General features: G+C 34.0%; 1 protein-coding gene across 7 annotated transcripts in view; it reads left to right on the top strand.

Annotated features, from left to right (window-relative positions):
• The window catches only part of LOC110027841 (tRNA (guanine(37)-N1)-methyltransferase 1), a 75,935-nt gene that overhangs the window by 2,672 nt on the left and 53,786 nt on the right, over window positions 1–19,477 (top strand). For 5 of the 7 annotated variants that reach the window (XM_020729444.1, XM_020729446.1, XM_020729445.1 and 2 more), the window contains exons 4-8: window positions 7,749–7,853; window positions 14,116–14,178; window positions 14,358–14,431; window positions 18,506–18,986; window positions 19,072–19,179. In XM_020729444.1, coding sequence (XP_020585103.1) covers window positions 7,749–7,853; window positions 14,116–14,178; window positions 14,358–14,431; window positions 18,506–18,986; window positions 19,072–19,179 — 831 coding nt within the window. The remainder of the gene's footprint in view (window positions 1–7,748; window positions 7,854–14,115; window positions 14,179–14,357; window positions 14,432–18,505; window positions 18,987–19,071; window positions 19,180–19,477) is intronic. The other 2 variants (XM_020729448.1, XM_020729449.1) reach the window with 2 other exon arrangements.

Genomic DNA, 19,477 nt, shown 5'->3' with positions numbered 1-19,477 from the left:
TATATATATATATTTATATATGTATATATATATATACATGCCTTAGCCTGACTCATTGATTGCGGCCTTTGGTGTAAGTCCCTCGGGTTGGGGGTTTGATCCCTGCGTAGGATCGAAAAATTTTTGTGTGCATATTCCTACATGGAAGCATGGAGAAGTAGAGACAATTATTTGACAACACGCATCCTAAGTCCTTGTTTATAAAGCATGGTCATTTCTAGATAGTTTGTGTATCATCCTTGCCGTGTTAAAAATTTGAGCAGTCAAGCACTAAGACAACATGTTAGAGATGTAATTGATATCTCATTTCCCAAAAAATGTTTTAACATTTAAGGTTCATCTTTGAGACACATTGGAACAAACTCTTTGTCGCGTCCTGATATATGAGTAGTCATAGAGTTCATTCTCTTTTCACATCTTATACTCTCCATTATGATGTCTATGCTTTAAAGTTGCTAAAGGAAGATTGCTATTCTATCCTTCTAAATCGAACTCAGAATGCATTCAAATGATAAACTATAATTGATCCATATTAGCGATTCTAATCTCAACAATTGAATCTCTATTAATTGATGGGAAAATTAATAATAATAGGTCACAAATATAGGTGATTACATATATGTAAATATTTTTGTGTGTGTATATATGTAAAGAGAGAGTATTATTCTTTTAGAAGCATATTGTTCGTTCTCTTTGTGTATCTTGTATTCTCAATTAAGATCTTTGAAAAGTAGCTGAAAGTAGATATCCATTGATACCCGAGTTAACCAAAATTTGATTGAAAAACAGATTTTTATCGCGCATAACAACGAGGTTGCTGCCAAGACTCAACAACAGAAAATCAAACATAACACAACCCAAATATCCTGCTAGGGCTAAGCCGGACAACAGGTAGGGCCGCGGCAAGGTTTTGTGGGGTAGAGGGCGGCAAGTGGAAGTAGTGCAAGAAAGTGGTGGGAAATGCTGGAGAAGTAGGTGACGGGATGTTGGAGAAGGCAGGTGAAGGGAAGGATGGAGGAGTAGGTGACGGGAAGGGTGGAGGAGCAGGTGACGGGAAGAAGAGTTGGTGGTAGGTAGGAAGGAGCATGAAAAAGAAGGCTGTGGGTGGGCATCTGTGGCTGGAATTCAGAGGTTGGGCGGGCAACTGGCGCCTAGAAGGAGACGTAGAGAGCACGCTTGCTAGCAAGCAAGGGAGAGGTAAGGGAAATATAGAGACAATCAACCCCTTGGAGCAGGATACAATTGGAGCACCTCCTTTTGGGAATGCTTTTGTCATGAGTCCCAATTTCTCCACCATCTGTGTAGACACCATGTTCTTGCAGCTCACTTCATAATGATGAGATTGCATACTTTTCTGTTCCCATTGCAATAATTGTAGAATATGTTGTGGCGAAACCATTACAGTTCCCGTGTATCCCCCGTCTGTAAGACCTATTAAACCATGGGCATCTCCCTCTCATCCGATGAAAGATGATACACCTTACCCTGTTCTTAAGCTACCTCATCGTCGCTAACCTCTTTCATTGCACCCTGCTCGGTGAAGGACACAACTCGACTCTTCGGGCAATTGGAGGCGATGTGCTCAAATTCATGACATCTAAAGCATTTTCGGGTTGGGACTGTAATAGGTGTGCTACTATTCACTAGCTTCTTTTCACTTTGAGTGGCACTATCTTTATCTGAACCAGTTTTTTCAACTTCCTGAGGCGTGTTCCTGCTCATGTCTCCAACTGCAGTGGTTGCCTTGGTGGTGGTGGTTGTCTGCTCTGTTTCTGCTGTCTCTCCACCTTTAGGGGTAAGATTTGAACATCTATAAGTTATTAATAAGGTTGCAGCTGCACAACATTGTTGATTGCGAGCTTCAAGCCCCTTAGATAAGATGCTATGGAATGTTCCCATGGTTCAACTAACTCACACTTCATCTGCAACTGGTTAAACTGCATTGTAAACTCCTCAACGGATAGGTCTCTCTGCTGTAGGTGGTGGAGTCTTAAAAACATATCCTGACAATAATGAGGAGGTACACATTTTCTCTGTATCTCCTTTTTTATTTTTTTCCACTTGGTAATATTGTCGCTGCTCTCTCTCTTTCTCTGTCTCTGCAAGTTTTCCCATCATAAGGAGACACTCTTATTCAACTTGCTGGCTGCTAATTTCACTTGTTTATCCTTTGGCATTTATACTCGAAGCTACGCTCAACAGATTGTAGTTAATCGATAAAATCATCCGGACCATCAAATTCTGGTAGATCCATTTTGATGCTGAAATCTCTATATTCTTCATATATGGTCTCTTCTCTGCCTCATTTGATACTGAATTCTAAAACATCGGAGCCTATCTTCCTCATCACTAGCGTTTTCTCTACGGAAGAGATTCAGATCCTCATTCCTTCTTCTTCGACTTTTCTGATCACGATCGAGGGTAATTTATCCTTGAATTCCATCATCAATCTTTGCAAGTTTTTGTTGAAGTCGACGAATCTATCGTTGTGTCTCGTCCTGGGTAGGTTATGACATGTATCTTCTTGGCAACATGATTAGGGTTTGGGGATTGGAAGATGGTGGTTGAGGATAAGAAAAATTTTTTTTTGGGGGGTAAGGTGATGTTAGGAAATCATAGAATATGATTAGGATTAGACTAACTCTGATACCAAATGATATCAGAGTCAACAAAATAATTCGATGGAAAAATAGATTTTTATTGCGCAAAGCAACTGAGTTGCAATCAAGGTTCGACCACAGGAAAGGAAACACAACACAACCCAAATATCCTGCCAGGCTAAGCAGGGCAACAGGTAGGGCCACAATGAGGTGGTGTGGGGTCAAGGACGACAAGTGGAAAGAGCGCAGGGGTGAGCAGAAAGGTGATCGGGGATGAGCAGGAAGGTGGTCGGGGATGAGCAGGTCGGTACAGTAGAGGAGCAGTAGATTGGAGTAGTGAGGTGGCAGGAAGGTTGGAGAAGGCAGGTGATGGGAAGGCTGGAGGAGGAGGTGACAGTAAGGCTGGAAGAGGAAATGATGTGAAGGTTGGAGGAGATAGTGATAGGAAGGAGAGTTGGTGGTTGGCAGGAAGGAGCATGACAGGGCATGTTGCAAGTGGTCACCTGCGGTTGGAATTTAGAGGTTGGGTTGGCAATTGGCGCTTGCAGCAAGATGCAGAGAGCACGCTAGCTAGCAGGCAAGGGAGAGGTAAGGGAAACATGGAGGTAATCACCATCTTGGAGCATGATATAGCCGAAGCATCATCTGTCCTCGAATACAGCCTTAAGAGGGAAGATTGAGGACTCCGGTGGCTATCTTGACTGAAAATATTGCAAAAACTTACCCTACATAAAGAAAAGAGCATATTTATAATAGTAGATAACTAAGGAGGGGTAGACCCCTCTCTTAGGCGGTCAACCTAGCCCAGACCAAGGACAGGTCGGCCATTGCCCATCTAGCTAAATTGGTCAGCAAGTTCAGCCCTCTCTAGGCCCTGAATCATCCATTCGATTCTTCTAAATTGTATTTTGGTGGCATGCATTCCAATGATTAAAAGGTGTGAACGATTTAGATATCTTGGGTCTGTTGTCCAAAGCGATGGTGATATAGATGGGGATGTTAATAGTAGAATTCAAGTTGGTTGGTTGAAGTGGAGGAATGCTTCGGGCCTTTTATGTGTCTGCAATGCTCTATGGCGTTGAATGTTGGCCTTTAAAAGCGAAGCATAATAATAAGTTAAGTGTTGCCGAGATGAGAATGATTAGGTGGATGAGTGGCTTTACACTTAGAGACAAAATGCGGAATGAATATATTCGTGATAGGGTTGGTGTAGCTCCTGTGACAGACAAAATTAGAGAAAGTCGTCTTAGATGGTTTGGTCATATTAAACGTCGACCATTAGATGATCCGATTAGGAGAGTAGATGTTTTAAATTCGACTTGTGTTAAGAAAGGCAGAGGTAGACCTAGGAAGACTTGGGCTTATTGTATTAAAAATGATCTTAATTTACTAGAACTAAATGAAAATATGACACTAAATAGGATGCAATGGAGAAAAAGGATTCATGTAGGCGACCCCACGTAGTGGGATTAAGGCTTTATTGTTGTTGTTGTTGTTGTTGCATTCCAGTGATAAACTATCATCGACCCATCTTAGTGATTGTAAATCTAATAATTGAACATCAATTAATTGATCGAAAAATCAACAACAGGTGACGATTATGGTTGATTACGAATTGAAAATTGTTCTACTAGCAAATGATGTTATATTGATGGTGGTTGTTCAATTTGAGGTTCTTCGTTTAATAAACCTTAATTAGAGATTGCTAGGGGTGTCAATTTAAGCTAATGGGTTTGGTTGAGTCTAATGTTGAATCGATCCGATTATGTTTAATCTGAACATGACCAGTTTATTTTATGGGTTAAAATATTTTATCTGATTCGACCCATCTTCCCCATTTTTAATACGGATTATGCAATTTTTTTAGACAATCATCACTCAACTAACCTAAAAATGTCTCATTTTAACCCAATTAACTAACTCGAGAGTAGTTATCATGTCAATTGCAGGCTAGTCATGTCAACTGAAATAATAATTAAGTCTACATGCTTTACTTGAACCCGATTCGAATTGTAATTAGTTCAACTTGAACCGGATTTTCTTAGTCGAGTTTAGGTTGGTTATTGGGTCAGGTCATTTATCAACACGCATATAGATCGGTTTGAATTCTATTTACTGCGTATTTTTTATCCATTGGTATGTATTTAAGTTATTTAATTATGGTGGGTAGTTAAATTTTAGCAACTTGAACCCATCTTAAATTTTTATTATTTTGGATATTGAGGCATGCATGAGTGCTATTTTGTATTATGGTTTTGTTTTCCCTGCCCATTACTTGTCCTCCACTTGTATATTTATATGTATGAGGCTATCTCTTAGTTGCTCACACTTCCGTTTCCTTGTTGGGTTTAGTAAGTTTTTATGGAAATAGGAGCTAACTATCTTTCAGTACTCCATGATATTTGCCTGCCTTAGATTCTTTATATATTTTTGTGAAGATTGCTAGCAATTTATTACCGCTGTCAGTTGTATCATTTTGGGTAAAGGGAGGCAATCTAGATCATGTAGCCCGAAAGATACTTGTTGATTTGTGGCACAAGCAACATATTACTAGAAATATATTAAAGGGAATCCCACGCTATATGAGTGAATGGAAGTTTAAGAACTATTCAAATAGAAAAGTAGACCAATGTTGAGAAGAAATTACTCGAGTCATGATATAAAAATTGTGAGCTGTTTAGAAGTATATACCAACAATGAATAAGAACAACTTGAGTTGGGATTATAATCATTCCGACTAATAGTGATGAGTTTGGGGCAAACCCTGTTAAGCTACAGCGGTTAATAAAGTTAGATATGTATTTTACTACCCTTATATGTAATTTTAATTGATTTTGCTTAAGAGCGATTGGAGATACCACAATGCATGATATGCCCAAACCACATTCTGAGAATTTTGTGATGCTGTGCGTAACATAATGATCACATTTTATTAACATAACATAATGAGTACATGCTTATGTATTAATAAAATGTTGAGGTGTATATGTGACTAGGGAGAAATGTCAATTTCATATAAATGTTTTTAGGGGGTCTTCTTTTTGTGCAATTGACTGCTATGGATAAGATGTCCTTCATGTTTATTACTATCAATTATGGAATGAACAATCCAACTGAACTAGGACACCAAAGCTTGACGTCCCATAAGAACTCCCGCCAAAGTTCATATATTTTCACTCCTTGCATGTTTGACTTGTGGTAGATTCTTTTTTGATAGCATGATGTAATTATTGAACTAGGGCAAATAGTATAGGAACCAATGATTTGAAAACTAGATTAGACATTGGGCCGTGAAAATGTTCAATGGCTCAACTTGATCAAACTGAGCTTTAGCTATGATGATGTAAATATTATTAATATTAATTTAAATTATTTACTAACCTAATTTTTTAATTGTTGATCTTAAGTGAGAATATGTGTATTGATAAAATATAAACTTACAAAAAACAAATTCAAGGATTATTACGTTCTATGGCAATCTCTCCATTGCATGTTGTGGTCAAACTAGTTCAACTGTCTTGGTTTCGCAGCTGAGCGGTTCTACCACTAATTTTATTAGATATGAATTCAGTTTTCAGCGGTAACGAACTTGTTTGAGGATTGGTTCTCTGTTTGACTAGTTCAACCATTCTTCTCAACTTCGTAACCATGGTTGAAACATGGACTTGAGTAATGCTATTTGTTATTTGTCACTCTTTTTGGGACATGGTTATCGGATATGTTTTATATACTTGTTTGCTAATTGTTATATAAGTGTTTTGAAATGATTTGTATCATCAAATTATGGAATCGTGTTTGTTTTAAGTATTATCTCCACGGTGAGTGCTGATTTTTTTTTTAAATTTTAGTAAAGAAAATTTAATCATTATTAAACTATTAATTATGTTTAATTTATCTTAATGATATGTTAACTTATGTTTATGCATTAATAAAACATCATAATGTTTTGGATAATGAGGTTTAACAAGAAATCATCTAGACAATTTTCTTAACTTTCTTCATTTACAATGGCTTATTTCTTTCACCAAGCAAGGCTTAACCCCCCTTAAGGCTTAAACTTGCAATTTATTCGCTTAACTTAATCCCCAACAAAACATGCCCTAAATATACATTTATGGTTAACTTGTATGTCATTACATGCCATATGGGGTGCTTGACAGAATACTTTTAATAGGATTTAGCCATGGATTTAACTTAAATCCAACCAAACACCAAAAAATTTGAAATTAAATCCAACACTCTATTGAATCAAAAATTTTCACAGTATATCTCTTTTTATCGTGTTTCATCTCTTTTACGAATAAATCCAGATTTAATAAATTCGTTTGCATGGCGGATTAAGGATTTATTCCGTCGTCGCTCGCGAGCTCCATCTTCATCGCACGGATTTATGGGATTTACCCGATTTGATAAATTGTATTTAACATAAATCCAGGTTGCAACCAAATACCACCTAAGTCTTGCATGTTGCTAGATATTCTTTGATATTAAACTTGTGAATGTTTGTCAGTTGTAATTAAAAGGAGGTTGGAAAAGTCGTGTTAGAAAAGTCTGCTTGGTGACGTTTTTTGATTAGTGTAAGTTCTTTTATATTGAATTTTGGCATAGTTTTCACTTATTTAGTCCACTTCTTAGGCCATTGTCGAGTTCCTTTTTTTGTGTTAACTAAATTAGAGTCATATGGAGTCATGTTTTCTTCATAGCAGAACTTACATAAGGCCACTAAGAAGGTAACAAAATCTGATCACTTTACTTTTGATGGTCAGATTTGCTGCTAAAAGTGCTCCTTAACTCCTAAGGAAGCCTCTTTTAGGTTTTATTCTCTTATATGGTTATTTTTTGTTTATTATCCTATAACATGATACAGGATAATGACATCAACAACTATATACTCTATTAATATTTTTCTATTTTCCAAACTTTTAAATTTTGCTGATAAGAAAGAAAAGTAAATACATAAGTTGAGAGAATTAGATAGGAGTTCCTGACTTGAGTAAATTAAATTTTACATTTTTATCTTAGTTTTTGTGGAAACAATATCATTTCTATTCAGTACTCAAATTTTCTTACAGTAAAGAAGTGTTTTTTCCTACAATTTTTTTCATCGAATTGTTACTAACTTTTGGAGTATTCTTCTAAATGAATCAGATTTATCGGAGATTCCATATCAAAAGCGGGATGAATTAAGGGCTTTATGCAATTTTGAAGTAGTGCCCTATTCTTTGACACTTGGGTATTCCTATTGGGGTGCAGGTAAGGTAGCCTTGCCTTTTTTTTGCTTTTTGGTGAGTCTAAATCCTTATATCTCATTTATTCTCCCAATACTTCTATGTACAATGGATTCTTCATGAAAGATACATTTGGCTTTCTTTACATGTCACTGTTATATTATATGTTCCTTTACCAATGAAATCTAATATGAACAAGAGGTCTATAGTGGATTGAAGATTCGGGTTTTCTTTGTTTTATATCATAATAGCCATTTCTCAAGTTTATTTGACAGAAGTGCCATTTCTTGGATTCTGTCTTTTGAGAATTATGGAATTTAAAAGCAAGGAATTTAACATTATTTCATAAATCTTAAATTTTATTCAAAGGCAAAGGTCAAAATTAACTTCTAGTAATAATTATTTGATTGAGTCTCCTTAGTTCTAAGTACAAAATTCAGTTGTTTTAATAGCTGTCATAGCATAACTAAAGAGTACATGTGAAAGTAGCTCAATTATGTAGTCTTGGGAGAGGATTATCATCACCTTTAACTTTGTTCAAACATTTAAGGCTCTATTTTTAAATCCTTCTTACAATCTACTCATATCAAGTTTTTATTATGATGTTAACTTTATATTACATAAATCTTTTTGCACAGCTGTTGGCAATGCTATTTTTAGCTTCTTCCTTCTTTTCTTCATGTTCTTTTCACATGAATTATTTCTTTTTGTCTTGTGTATCTTTCTCTTAGTGTTTTTCATGCTTAACTCATCTTAGGGTAGTCTATATAGTATCTTCAGTAGGTGCGACTCCTTCTCCCTTGTATAATCATTTTAAGCTCTTATGTATTTTTGCTGCACATTTTGTTTTCTTCTTATGCTTTATTGAATTAGTTGTGACCAACCTCTTAGCCGTCTAACATTTGAATCTTTATAACAATCTCATTTTATTTGAAGATAAAAATTTTCTAGTTATCATGATGAAATTTTCCTTTAACGGGCAAGAGAAATGTCATTGATAACAATGAATATTTTCTTGAAAGGGTAGCAAAGATTACAAATAAGATTGTCATCGAGCCAGTATAGTTTTTTATTAGTTAATGTTAATGTTTGAAGAGTTTCCAACTTGAAGTAGTTATGATGACCGATGAGTTAATATTATTTTGCTAAAGGAGCATCTGCATGCATAGCACACAATTCTCATGTACTTACATATCTCACACCTAAATATTCATATTTACACACACAACACTCAAATCTTTAATATCACATCAAAAATAATAATACTACCACTTTTTAAAAGTCAAATGAACCTTTTCATGCATAGGCTTAAAGCATAAAATTGCTATATATGTACATATGGAAGTTTAGTTGTTAGATATGTAAATACATAAGAATTGTGCGCTATGTATATATATTTTCTTTTATTTAATTATGAAGATTGTAATATTTTTAGCAAATTATATATGTCCAATCGACGAGATATTTGCTGAAATTCTTATAAAATTAGAATGTAGGAAATTTGCTTATAAGAAATACAACTTATAGTTAGTATGACACAACTTAAAAAGGCTTGAAATTTGAGAATTGCTCAAAATTTGACTCGAGTTGATTTTGAGCATCTTCCCGATCTCAAAATTGATTTTGAGTTTGCTTTGATTCATTCAAATATAGTTTGAGTCGACTCTTAATTTGACTTCTTGTAAGTAATTTTATAGAAGATATAATCTATATGATGAGGATGGTGTAAGACAATGGCTGTTTGAGATGGATTAAAATCACTAAGAAGTGATCTAGGTGGACTCATTCTCTTTCTAGGGTCAAGAGATCAAATTTTGGTAGAGGAGCTCAATTGGAAGTGCTATGAGTGGAACTACGGTTTCTTTCACAGAATCTGGAGGTTTTGCTATAACCACTTTTGAGTTTTGTCTACAAACCTCAAAATCGTACAAATAATCACTTGAATTATAGGATAGGACATTAATCATTGATATGAAAATTTTGATAAGTTTTGGGATTTATTTGATTTGCAGAAACACAAATATATTGAATATTGATCAGTTCTGACCAGAGGTGACCTTGTTTAATTTAAATTGGAGTTAGTATTAGAAGTACTCTAGTATTCATCAGGTGTGTTTTGTTGAGTTTGGACCATTGGGGATACGGGTTTGGGGACAAAATTTAAAAAAAAAAGAATTGGATACAAAATACAAAAATTTAGGGCTTTCTTTAGGCAAATTTTTTTCCAATAATTTTAACATAACATTATAAATATTTTTGTATATTTTTGAAGTAAGGAATTAGAGGAATAGAATGATACCAAATTTGAAATTTTTGGAGATGATTTGATGGGTGAATTGGGGCAAATGACTAGAGTGGTAGAGATTTAAAAAAAAAACAAATTTATGGATTCTTACTTAAAACAACAAAATGATAGAATAAAACATAAGATTTAGGGTTTTTATTTTGGATCATAAAAATAGACAACACTACTAACACAAACAACACATTATTTGCTTGAAAGAAGTGCAGAGAAATGAAAATTCATACTTACCAAAGTAGATTTCTCAGAAGATCACAAAATCCCTCGGGTGGCCGACCACCAAGCCTCAAGCCAATGGAGAATAATTCTTCTAAGTGTTTACACAATCAAAATTTTATTCATTTCAGAGCAAAAATAATTTCAAATACGAATCTAAGCACCATTCATCACACCTCTTCACTACTAAAGCAACCAACCAAAGAGAAAGAAAGTGCAGTGGCCGCCCCCCTCTTGCAACCACACAAACCACCTTGGCCGACCCCCTTTATCAGCATCCACTCCATGCATTGACCAAGGGTCAATGCCACATAGGTATACTTTGACTCCATGTAAGCAATTGCTTGACTTCAACATAGTCATAAATACATACAATTAACACACAACATGAAGGAAACTAAGTGCTACATAACATATTGAAAGTCTCTAATGCTTCAAAATTATCAAAGTCCTCTCAAGCTTGATTTGGCCGTAGATTTGGATCTAGTAGTTGGGCCACCTCCTCTAGTTTGAGACCTAGTGATGGGGCCACCGCTGTATGCCACATCACTATATGATGTAATATATCTATAATTCATATTTTGGTATTATATTTATCTTGATTAAAGTTATGTTTGTCTCAAAATCAAATCATTTGACTCAAAATGGTATTGATTTTTTGATGACTTTGAGCCAAGCTTTTATTTTTCCATTTCAAGTTCGAGTTGAGTTTAATCGACTGAACTCAACTCAATATCACCACTAATAATATGAAATTTTAGTGGGTGTAATTTTAACAATAATCAATTAATATTGTTTGAAGATAATGTGATTTCTAGGTTTGATGAGTTTAAGTATCTTGGGTCTGACCTGTAAAAGAGTGAGGATATAAATGTTTTTATAATTTACATGGTTAAGGCTTGGTGACTAACATGGAGAGCTATCTCAAGATGATATCATGGAGAAGTTAAACTTTATAAAATTATTAGAAAATTAGCTATTTTATATGAATCCATGTGTTGAAAGTATGTAAATTATTGATATTTAGCTTTTGTGAGAAATTAGAGTATTAAGCGAGATGTGTAGCAAAATTAAAATGAAAAAAAATAAGGAATGATGATATTAGGTGCATCATTAGAGTGACATATATTAAAGATAAGGTAGTTGAGAACGAACTTAAGTGGTTTGTACAGTACATAATAAGGGTAGAACTTGCATCTATTAGATTGGGGGATTAATTTATTGTTGAATAATTAAGAAGGAAGTGATTTGAAATTGGTTGAGAGTTCTCAATGTTACCAAAAATATTTGTGATCAACTCAATACTACAATATGTATGTATTATGTTACCAACTCTTCTGGAATTACGATGCTGAAGCCTTATGAAGGAATGAATTTTCAAAGATCAAGAAGATCAAGATTATGGTTGGATTAGTATCTAAAGTTTCCTAATGTAGAAGTATGCTATGCATGCGCTCATGCGAACTTTGATTTCTTGAATGTTACAGGGATCAAGCAAATTGTAAGGTACCACATAGATGATTGAATGAGTTGCAAAATAGATTTTTATCATTTAAGTAGTCTCTCAAACCCTAGTTAGGGTTTCTCCCAATGGAAATTCCCATTCTCCTTGGATCTTTTGTCTAAGAGAGAGAACAGCGAGATGTCTCTTATAAAATTTTATAAGAGAGAGGGTAAGGGTTGACCTTCCTTGGATGTTTGCTTGAGATTAGTGAGAGCCATCGGATGGGACATTGGTATGTTTTCCAATCACAAAATCAAGTGGGGAGTATGTAGCCATTAGAATGAAAGTAAGGCCTAACATACGATAGGAGAGATGATGATTTCTGCGAAGGATTGATAGGATAGAAATTTATTTTATGCTTTTCAAGCTTGAGAAGTACAATCTAATTGGCCTCCTATTTTTATCCTTATCTTTTAATGACTAAATTAAAGTACAAAACCTGCCTAATATAATACTAATCCAGTTGCATCTAAATATAAACAATTATCCAAAAGCATTGAAGTGCTAGTAAAATAATCCAAATAAATCTGAATCCTTCAAAAAAATTCAGCACCCTTGATGAGAATGGCATGAAAATGTGTAAGTTGCTGATTTTGATCCCTTTTATATGAAGTATATGTATCTTTTGACTAGTGTGGATCCACTTGCTTGATTTAAGCCTAATTTGAGTTCGTGAACCCTGATTTGGCATTGGCTAAATCATGAAATTAATTGGCTTTGGATTGAATTAGTGTTTGTAGAGTCTCTTAGATCAGTGAAAAAAGTTGTTGACCTAAGGTAACATGAAAAGAAATTGTTTAGAAATTTTGGAAAATTGACATACATGCTACACAATTCTTATGTATTTATATATCTAACACCCAAAGTTTGATATTTACATTTATAGTTTATTATAAACCTATGCATGAAAATGTTTGTTTATTATAAACCTATGCATGAAAATGTGTATTTCACTTTTAAAAAGTTATTAATAGTGTTATTTTTGATGGAGTGTTAAAGATTCTAGTGGTATGCATGTTAATATCGAAGTTAAGGTATTAGGCCTAGGTTTAGCATCCCAACAACACTTAGTAGGAATAAATGTAAAGTGAGGATTCAGAAGCTATAAAAAGTTGTTAAGATATGGCTGATGATTGTTATGTTAATGAATGATATGCATGCTCAACACATGTGCAATGATCTATGTTGTTATACTGAATTATAACCTTATGGCTAAGTTAAGTTTAATCAAATCCAGAGCTTAATGTTTTGGCAAGGACTTCAAGGATTTCTGCCGTAGAAGTGGTGGAGCAAAACTGATGTATCGATAACAATGACCAACAAAACGACTTGTAACTGGTCGATCTATCGTGCAATTGAATTGGGCATTGGTGATGTATTTTTAATGGGAGATATGCTGATCTCTGGAGATAAAATTTTGTAAAATAAAATGATTATGGTATTGTATGGATTGTAAGTTTTGTAAATAAATAAAATGGAGCTACTGACATGAATGTATATTAATAGGAGATCAGTGAGATTGATGAATGTTAATACTTAGAGGGGTGGGTTGCAAAATGGTTGTCAGAGAATTTGAGTAGCATGCAATGATGACAAGCAAGCAGAGAAGATTGAGAGTAAGATCTTTGTTATGTCCTTTTTTTAAAAAAAATCTTGATCTAGCATTTTTAATTAGCTGAACCAAATTGTAAATGTATCAACTGAAGGACCATTTGATGACATACTAGCTTAGTCGTGGTAGTGTTATTGCAGACCATACAACTCATAATCAAGTCACAAGAGAAATATGTGAGCAGGTATTCAGTTTGTTGCAATTAGAACAAGTTTACTTGTATTTTTAATTCTGTATTATTATATACGTGAAGATTCTTAATTATGAAATACTAAAATTGATTAGCTTTTTTAATTTGATTTATGATGTATATAATTTTGTTTTATTTGTCAATCTAGTCATTTCTTCATATTTATTTATTTATTTTCCTGTATTATTGTATATGCGAAGGCTCTTATCATCAATTGAGTATGTAATGATGAACTTGATTAGCTTTGTTAATTTGATTGATGCTGTATACTTTTCTTTCGTATGACAGATTAGCCATTTCTTGATATTTATTTATATATTTTCTTTCTTGTTTCATAGATTTCTATGTTTACTTTGATTGAAGTGATTGGTTTGAAGGAAATGAAATTTTTCTATAGAAATTTTTGTTGGTTATTAGACAATATAATTAATTTTATTTTACTTTCACCTTTTGATTTGTGAAGATCACATCTTGAAGCAAGTACTACCATCTGGTGTAGAGGCTCCTTCTTCTTTCGAAACTATAGTTAAGTATTTTTGTTTATTGTTTGTTTCTGAATTTCTCAATCTCCTGTTTTTGTTTTATCATGTGTTTGGTACCTTACCCCAAATTGTAGTCACTGTTAGATTCTCTCTTACTCTGATGCTTCTTATTGTAATTTTACCTTATGATACGACTTTTTCTAACACAATATTTCATCTCCAGGTCATATTGCTCATTTGAACATAACTGAAGAGCTGCTTCCATACAAGGATATCATTGCAAGTGTCATCTATGATGTATGCCAGCCTACTTTGTTTCTTTTTATTATTTGTATCCAGTTTCAAAATTCAGTTCGCAAAAGTTTTCAACAACAGTTAATTACATTATAGTTTCTGAGGCTAAGAGATATTTTACCTTGGTTCATGTTTCTAAAAACAATTACCTTATGCTCTTAATGAATATTTCTTTTTCTAGATTTTACTCAATCCCCTCAAGAGTTGCTGCCTTCATATTACTTCTTTGCCAATATCATCAAAATTTGTCTTAAAAAATGTTATATAAACTATCACTTGACAATTTCCTTACAAAAATCCAGGAAAATGAAACAATTTCTATGAGGAAGGTGACGTGAATGGGGGCCATGCCCATCACCCATTGTTGATTTAGTGTCTAAGCTTGTATTTATGGTGATCCCTTAGTGGAGTGAGGATAGATATGCCTTAATTTTTTAAGTTTGTAGTTATTCTACCCCTATAAAACAAAACAATTGATTGGATAACTTGAGTTAAGTTTGTATCACTTTTGGTTCAAGCTTGAATTTTGGATGATTGTCAACACAAAAGGAGTTTTTGGACGTCATCCTTAATAGTAGGAAGAGATGTAGAAGATATTTGCCTTCGCATTAATTTGAGTGGTATCAAAGACATCGACGATAACATTGTGGATCAATCAATTGTGGTTGTTTTGGTTTGGAAGCAACAACTATAGGGTGTGGAATGGCAGTGGTGGTTTGATTTATCAAATATGGAGCTTGAAGTGGAGAAAAATGAGGGAAGGGGAGGTGTCACGACCCGGCTCGAAAATTACCAAGGCGGAGATTGACGGTCAGATGGAGGAAAACTAGCTAATAGTTTCATTTCGTAATTAAATGTAAACTAAAACACAAAAGAGCCATTCTGCTTCATAAAATTTAATTTACAACAATTTATTCATATTTAAACTTTTACTACTGAAAGAAAAGCAAAAACTATAAACTGTAGTTCCAATCTCCCTGAGCTCCTTTATGTTTGTACAAATGTTCTATAAGATCCATCAATGTTAAAGAAGGTTTTTTTTTGAAAAAGTATTAACAACTGAAGGTGTGAGTTAAACTATTGAGCATGTTAAATATTTATTAATCATAGTAATTCTTATTTTAAAAATATTTTGTAAAATACAAGCAGTAAAAAGGCCGTGACCAGTAAAAAAGAAGCATTTTTTTCATTTATTTTTATTCATTTTAATTACAATATCTGTCAGTGGGAGTCACCAAGTAAACATATACTAGAAGTATACGTTTAACCTTAAACAATGCATTGAAAACGTAGTCAACCATTTTAATTTCTATTTTCATTTACATTTCCATTTTGATTTGCTATATATATTTACATTTACGTTTTCATTTCCATTTTCATATTTACATTTACATTTTCATATAGTAGCAAATTAGACTTGATTGGCTTCTATCAGTTATATCCTTCTTTCATTTGAATTTTAACCTATACATATTTGCTTGCATTTTATCTTTTAAAGTAGTATTTGGCTATTAGTACTATATACTTCAGCAAGTTTTGATAATATTTATGAAAAGCCCTTTCAAAGTATATTGTAAAATAAATGCCTAAAATCTTTTTTTTTTTTACAATTATATGTTTAAACCTAGGGCCTAGGGTTTCTGTCCTAATTTCACTTGAAATTAACATAATAAGCAAACTTGTTCTTAAATTCTTCTTTCATACCTGAAAATTTCATATTAATTTTCTGATTTAGCCATCTCGCTAAGTTTCTAAACTCATTTTAACTAAAATGAATTAATTTACATATAGGTTTCTAAAATTTCAATTTAATTAAATAGGAATTAACTTCTTTAATTTAGTGAAACTGATTTCGTACTTGAGTTGTAAAATCCTTCCCTCTGCTCACTGTCGAGCCTTCTCCTACGATCAAAAAGTCACAGGTGCTTGCTCGAACATCTTATGTTAATGAAAGTGCTTCTTCTTTTAGCCTCTTCCTAAATCGTGAGCTTACAGAGGTCGGTTGAGCTCTCTTGGATGCGGAAAGCTCTGCACTACAAGGGAAAAGACGCAAGACAAGGGAAAACCACACGTTGGGTCTCTCCTTTTTGCTCTGTCGATTGATTAGGGCACAGATCTCTTAGCAGGAGCTTACAAGATCTCGGCCGAGGCTCTGTGAGACGCACGAGCTTCCCTCGTGCTTGGTTATGGCATGGGAACCCTCGATTGAAGCTCGTCTCCTTCTCCTCTCTCCGCTTGTTGCTCGTGGTATTCGACAGAGCCATTCGACTCCTCCCTTTTCTCGTTCTTTTTCTTCTTTCTTCTTCTACCTTTTTTTTCTATTTCTTTCTCACTCTCTTTCACATTCTGCTCTTTCCTTGGCTTGCTTGTGCGTTTGGTTTGAAGGAAACAAATGAGATGATTAAGTTTTAAGTAAAAGCGGCATGCCAAGTCTTCTTCAAACGAAACCTACTGTGTGGTTGTCGTGAGCGAGTTATAAGATTTTTTATTTATTTTAATTAAGTTATTATAAAATTAAGATTTGATTATTACAGGAGGGGATGCATGTGGTGTCAATGTAGATTCAAGGAAGCTCACTGTTTTTTTTTTATGATGGCATGGAGCTGATTGAGTTAGCAAATATCTAATTATATGGCTTGGGAGGTAGGCTATTTTGTTGTGGAGTAGAGAAGGATGGGTAGGGGAAAAATGGTGGCATGGCTTGGGGGATTTGGGAGAGGGAGCTAAGATGAGTGAGAGGTAATGAGGGATTTTTTTTGTGGTTTCTTCTTTTAAATTTTTTATAGTAAGCAAATTTCTTATAGTAAGCTGTTATATGATTGAAATTTGGCTTAGTTTATATCATCACAAAGTGTAGGCTCCACCATATTTTGTTGTCCACTCATTGTCAGTATATAACCTTTTTGGATTTGAATGTGTATCAATATTTTTTTTAATATAACATCCTATTTTTATAAACAGACACATATCTTTGTAAAATTTATATATAAATATGTCAAATTGTTAATCTAGGAAACCTAGTTAGAGCTAAATTGAACTCATTTATTGCTAGTCAGCTCGATCGGAAATTATCTATATTTGAGTTCCCTTAATTCGTAAAGATCAAATCATCTTAGTTAGAATATACAGTTTTGCTAAAACCCTCATGTGAGATGGAGCAGGGAGTGAGGGAGAGGGTAGGACTGAGACGGATGATAAAGAAAAGAGAGAAGTAGAGAAAGGGATGGAAAGTTAAGAGATCAATCTCTCCACCACTGGCTATTTCCCTATGTTTATGAACTTAATATTTGTCTAAAAGGTGGCACTGTTTTCTAATTTTCAGGATCATGTGGCCAGTCTCTTTATTTTATGATTTTTGTATTAATTATTTACCTTGCCTTTGAATGTATCTTTGTGCAAATTATTTCATGTTTTATATTTCAATTTTCTAGAATTAAAGTTCTTGTTGGCAACTCATGCATGGGATTTAATTTTTGGACTGGTATTTTCTTATTCTATTTTCAAGAAGCACTGATACTTACCAGTCCTTTCCGCATGTAACTAGAACTTCCAAGTTTGCAAATAAAAATAGATTGTAATACTATATCAATACATGTTTGAAATATGGTGGAATTGTGCAGTGCACGCGTTCCACATAAGCTTATGGCATGTTAATATCTGTTGATACTTCAATAGTATTTCATTATTAGCTTTATGAGATATTTTAATGTTTTGACAATGCAATTTTTGCTTTTGATGCACCATGATAATCATGTGTTCATGCCTTAGAATCGAAGCTTGTGGTTCATTGTTTTAGATAAGCTATTTCGCAAAATTGCCAAACTTCCTTTAAAAGAAGTTTTTTAACATTTGGATAACTGTCATATTGTAATGTACTGATATCAGTTTTTATACCCATTTTTTATAGCTCTTTTCATGGCCTAGTTTCTTCTCAGAATCTATGTAATGGTCGGAATTCTAGCTTATGTTTTTTTTATTATTATTTTATTTTTAAAGTTTTTAATATTTTGCTTCCATTCGGGCATATTTAGAGTTTCCAGGCATATATCATCATATTTTTTTTCTTTATATATGCAGAAAAACCAGCCGAAAATTAAAACCGTGGTGAACAAGGTTGGAACCATAACAAATGAGTTTCGGGTGCCAAGTTTTGAAGTCCTCGCTGGAACAGATAATATGGTAACTGAAGTTAAGCAATACGGTGCTACATTTAAACTTAATTACAGTTTGGTTTATTGGAACTCAAGACTCGAACATGAGCACATACGGTTAGTTTCGCAGTTCCAACCTGGAGAAATCATTTGTGACATGTTTGCTGGAGTTGGTCCTTTCGCCATCCCTGCAGCGCAAAGAGGATGCTTTGTATTTGCTAATGATTTGAATCCTCATAGTATTCATTATTTAAATATCAATGCGAAGATTAACAAGGTGGAGAATAATATTATTGCTTATAACATGGATGCTAGAGAATTTATGCGCCATTTAATGATAGTATCAAAAACTAAGCTTTATATTGAAAGTCCAGTAGTTGAAGGTCCATCTGAAGGTGAGCTATCTGGTAATGTGGGATTAAGCTTAAGCTGCTGCAATGTTTCTTCTCCTTCAGAACCAGGAAATAACTTGTGGCCTTATATTGGTTGCAGATGCCGGTAAAATGTTGGAAAATAGAACCACATGTAAAGAAGACATTGATTATGCAACCACAACAGCACATCCTGCTGCTAAAAGACGGCCTACATTTGGCGGGAAAGGTAAATGATTTGGAATGCACAAATGAATGTTATGGAAATCTAAACACAGTTTCACCTCCAAGTTCTTGATTGGGATAAGCTATCTTTATTGTCTTGAATATTACTACTGTTAGAAAAATAAATGTAATTACCCATAATAACTACTTAAAATGGAAGTTGTCTTCCTGGCAACCAAGTACTTATAACTATGTATTAATTGCAGCATGCAAAAATCTGAGTGAATAAACCTATTTGTTGCAATTTATAACTAAGATTTACCTTTTGTGGTTTTCTATTGCTACCTTAGATTCTCTTTCCC

The sequence above is a fragment of the Phalaenopsis equestris genome, unplaced genomic scaffold, assembly GCF_001263595.1.
Source record: "Phalaenopsis equestris unplaced genomic scaffold, ASM126359v1 Scaffold000453, whole genome shotgun sequence".
Lineage (NCBI taxonomy): Eukaryota > Viridiplantae > Streptophyta > Magnoliopsida > Asparagales > Orchidaceae > Phalaenopsis > Phalaenopsis equestris.
Note: the sequence above shows the minus strand (reverse complement) of the source record. Positions and strands in the feature narration are given on the sequence as shown.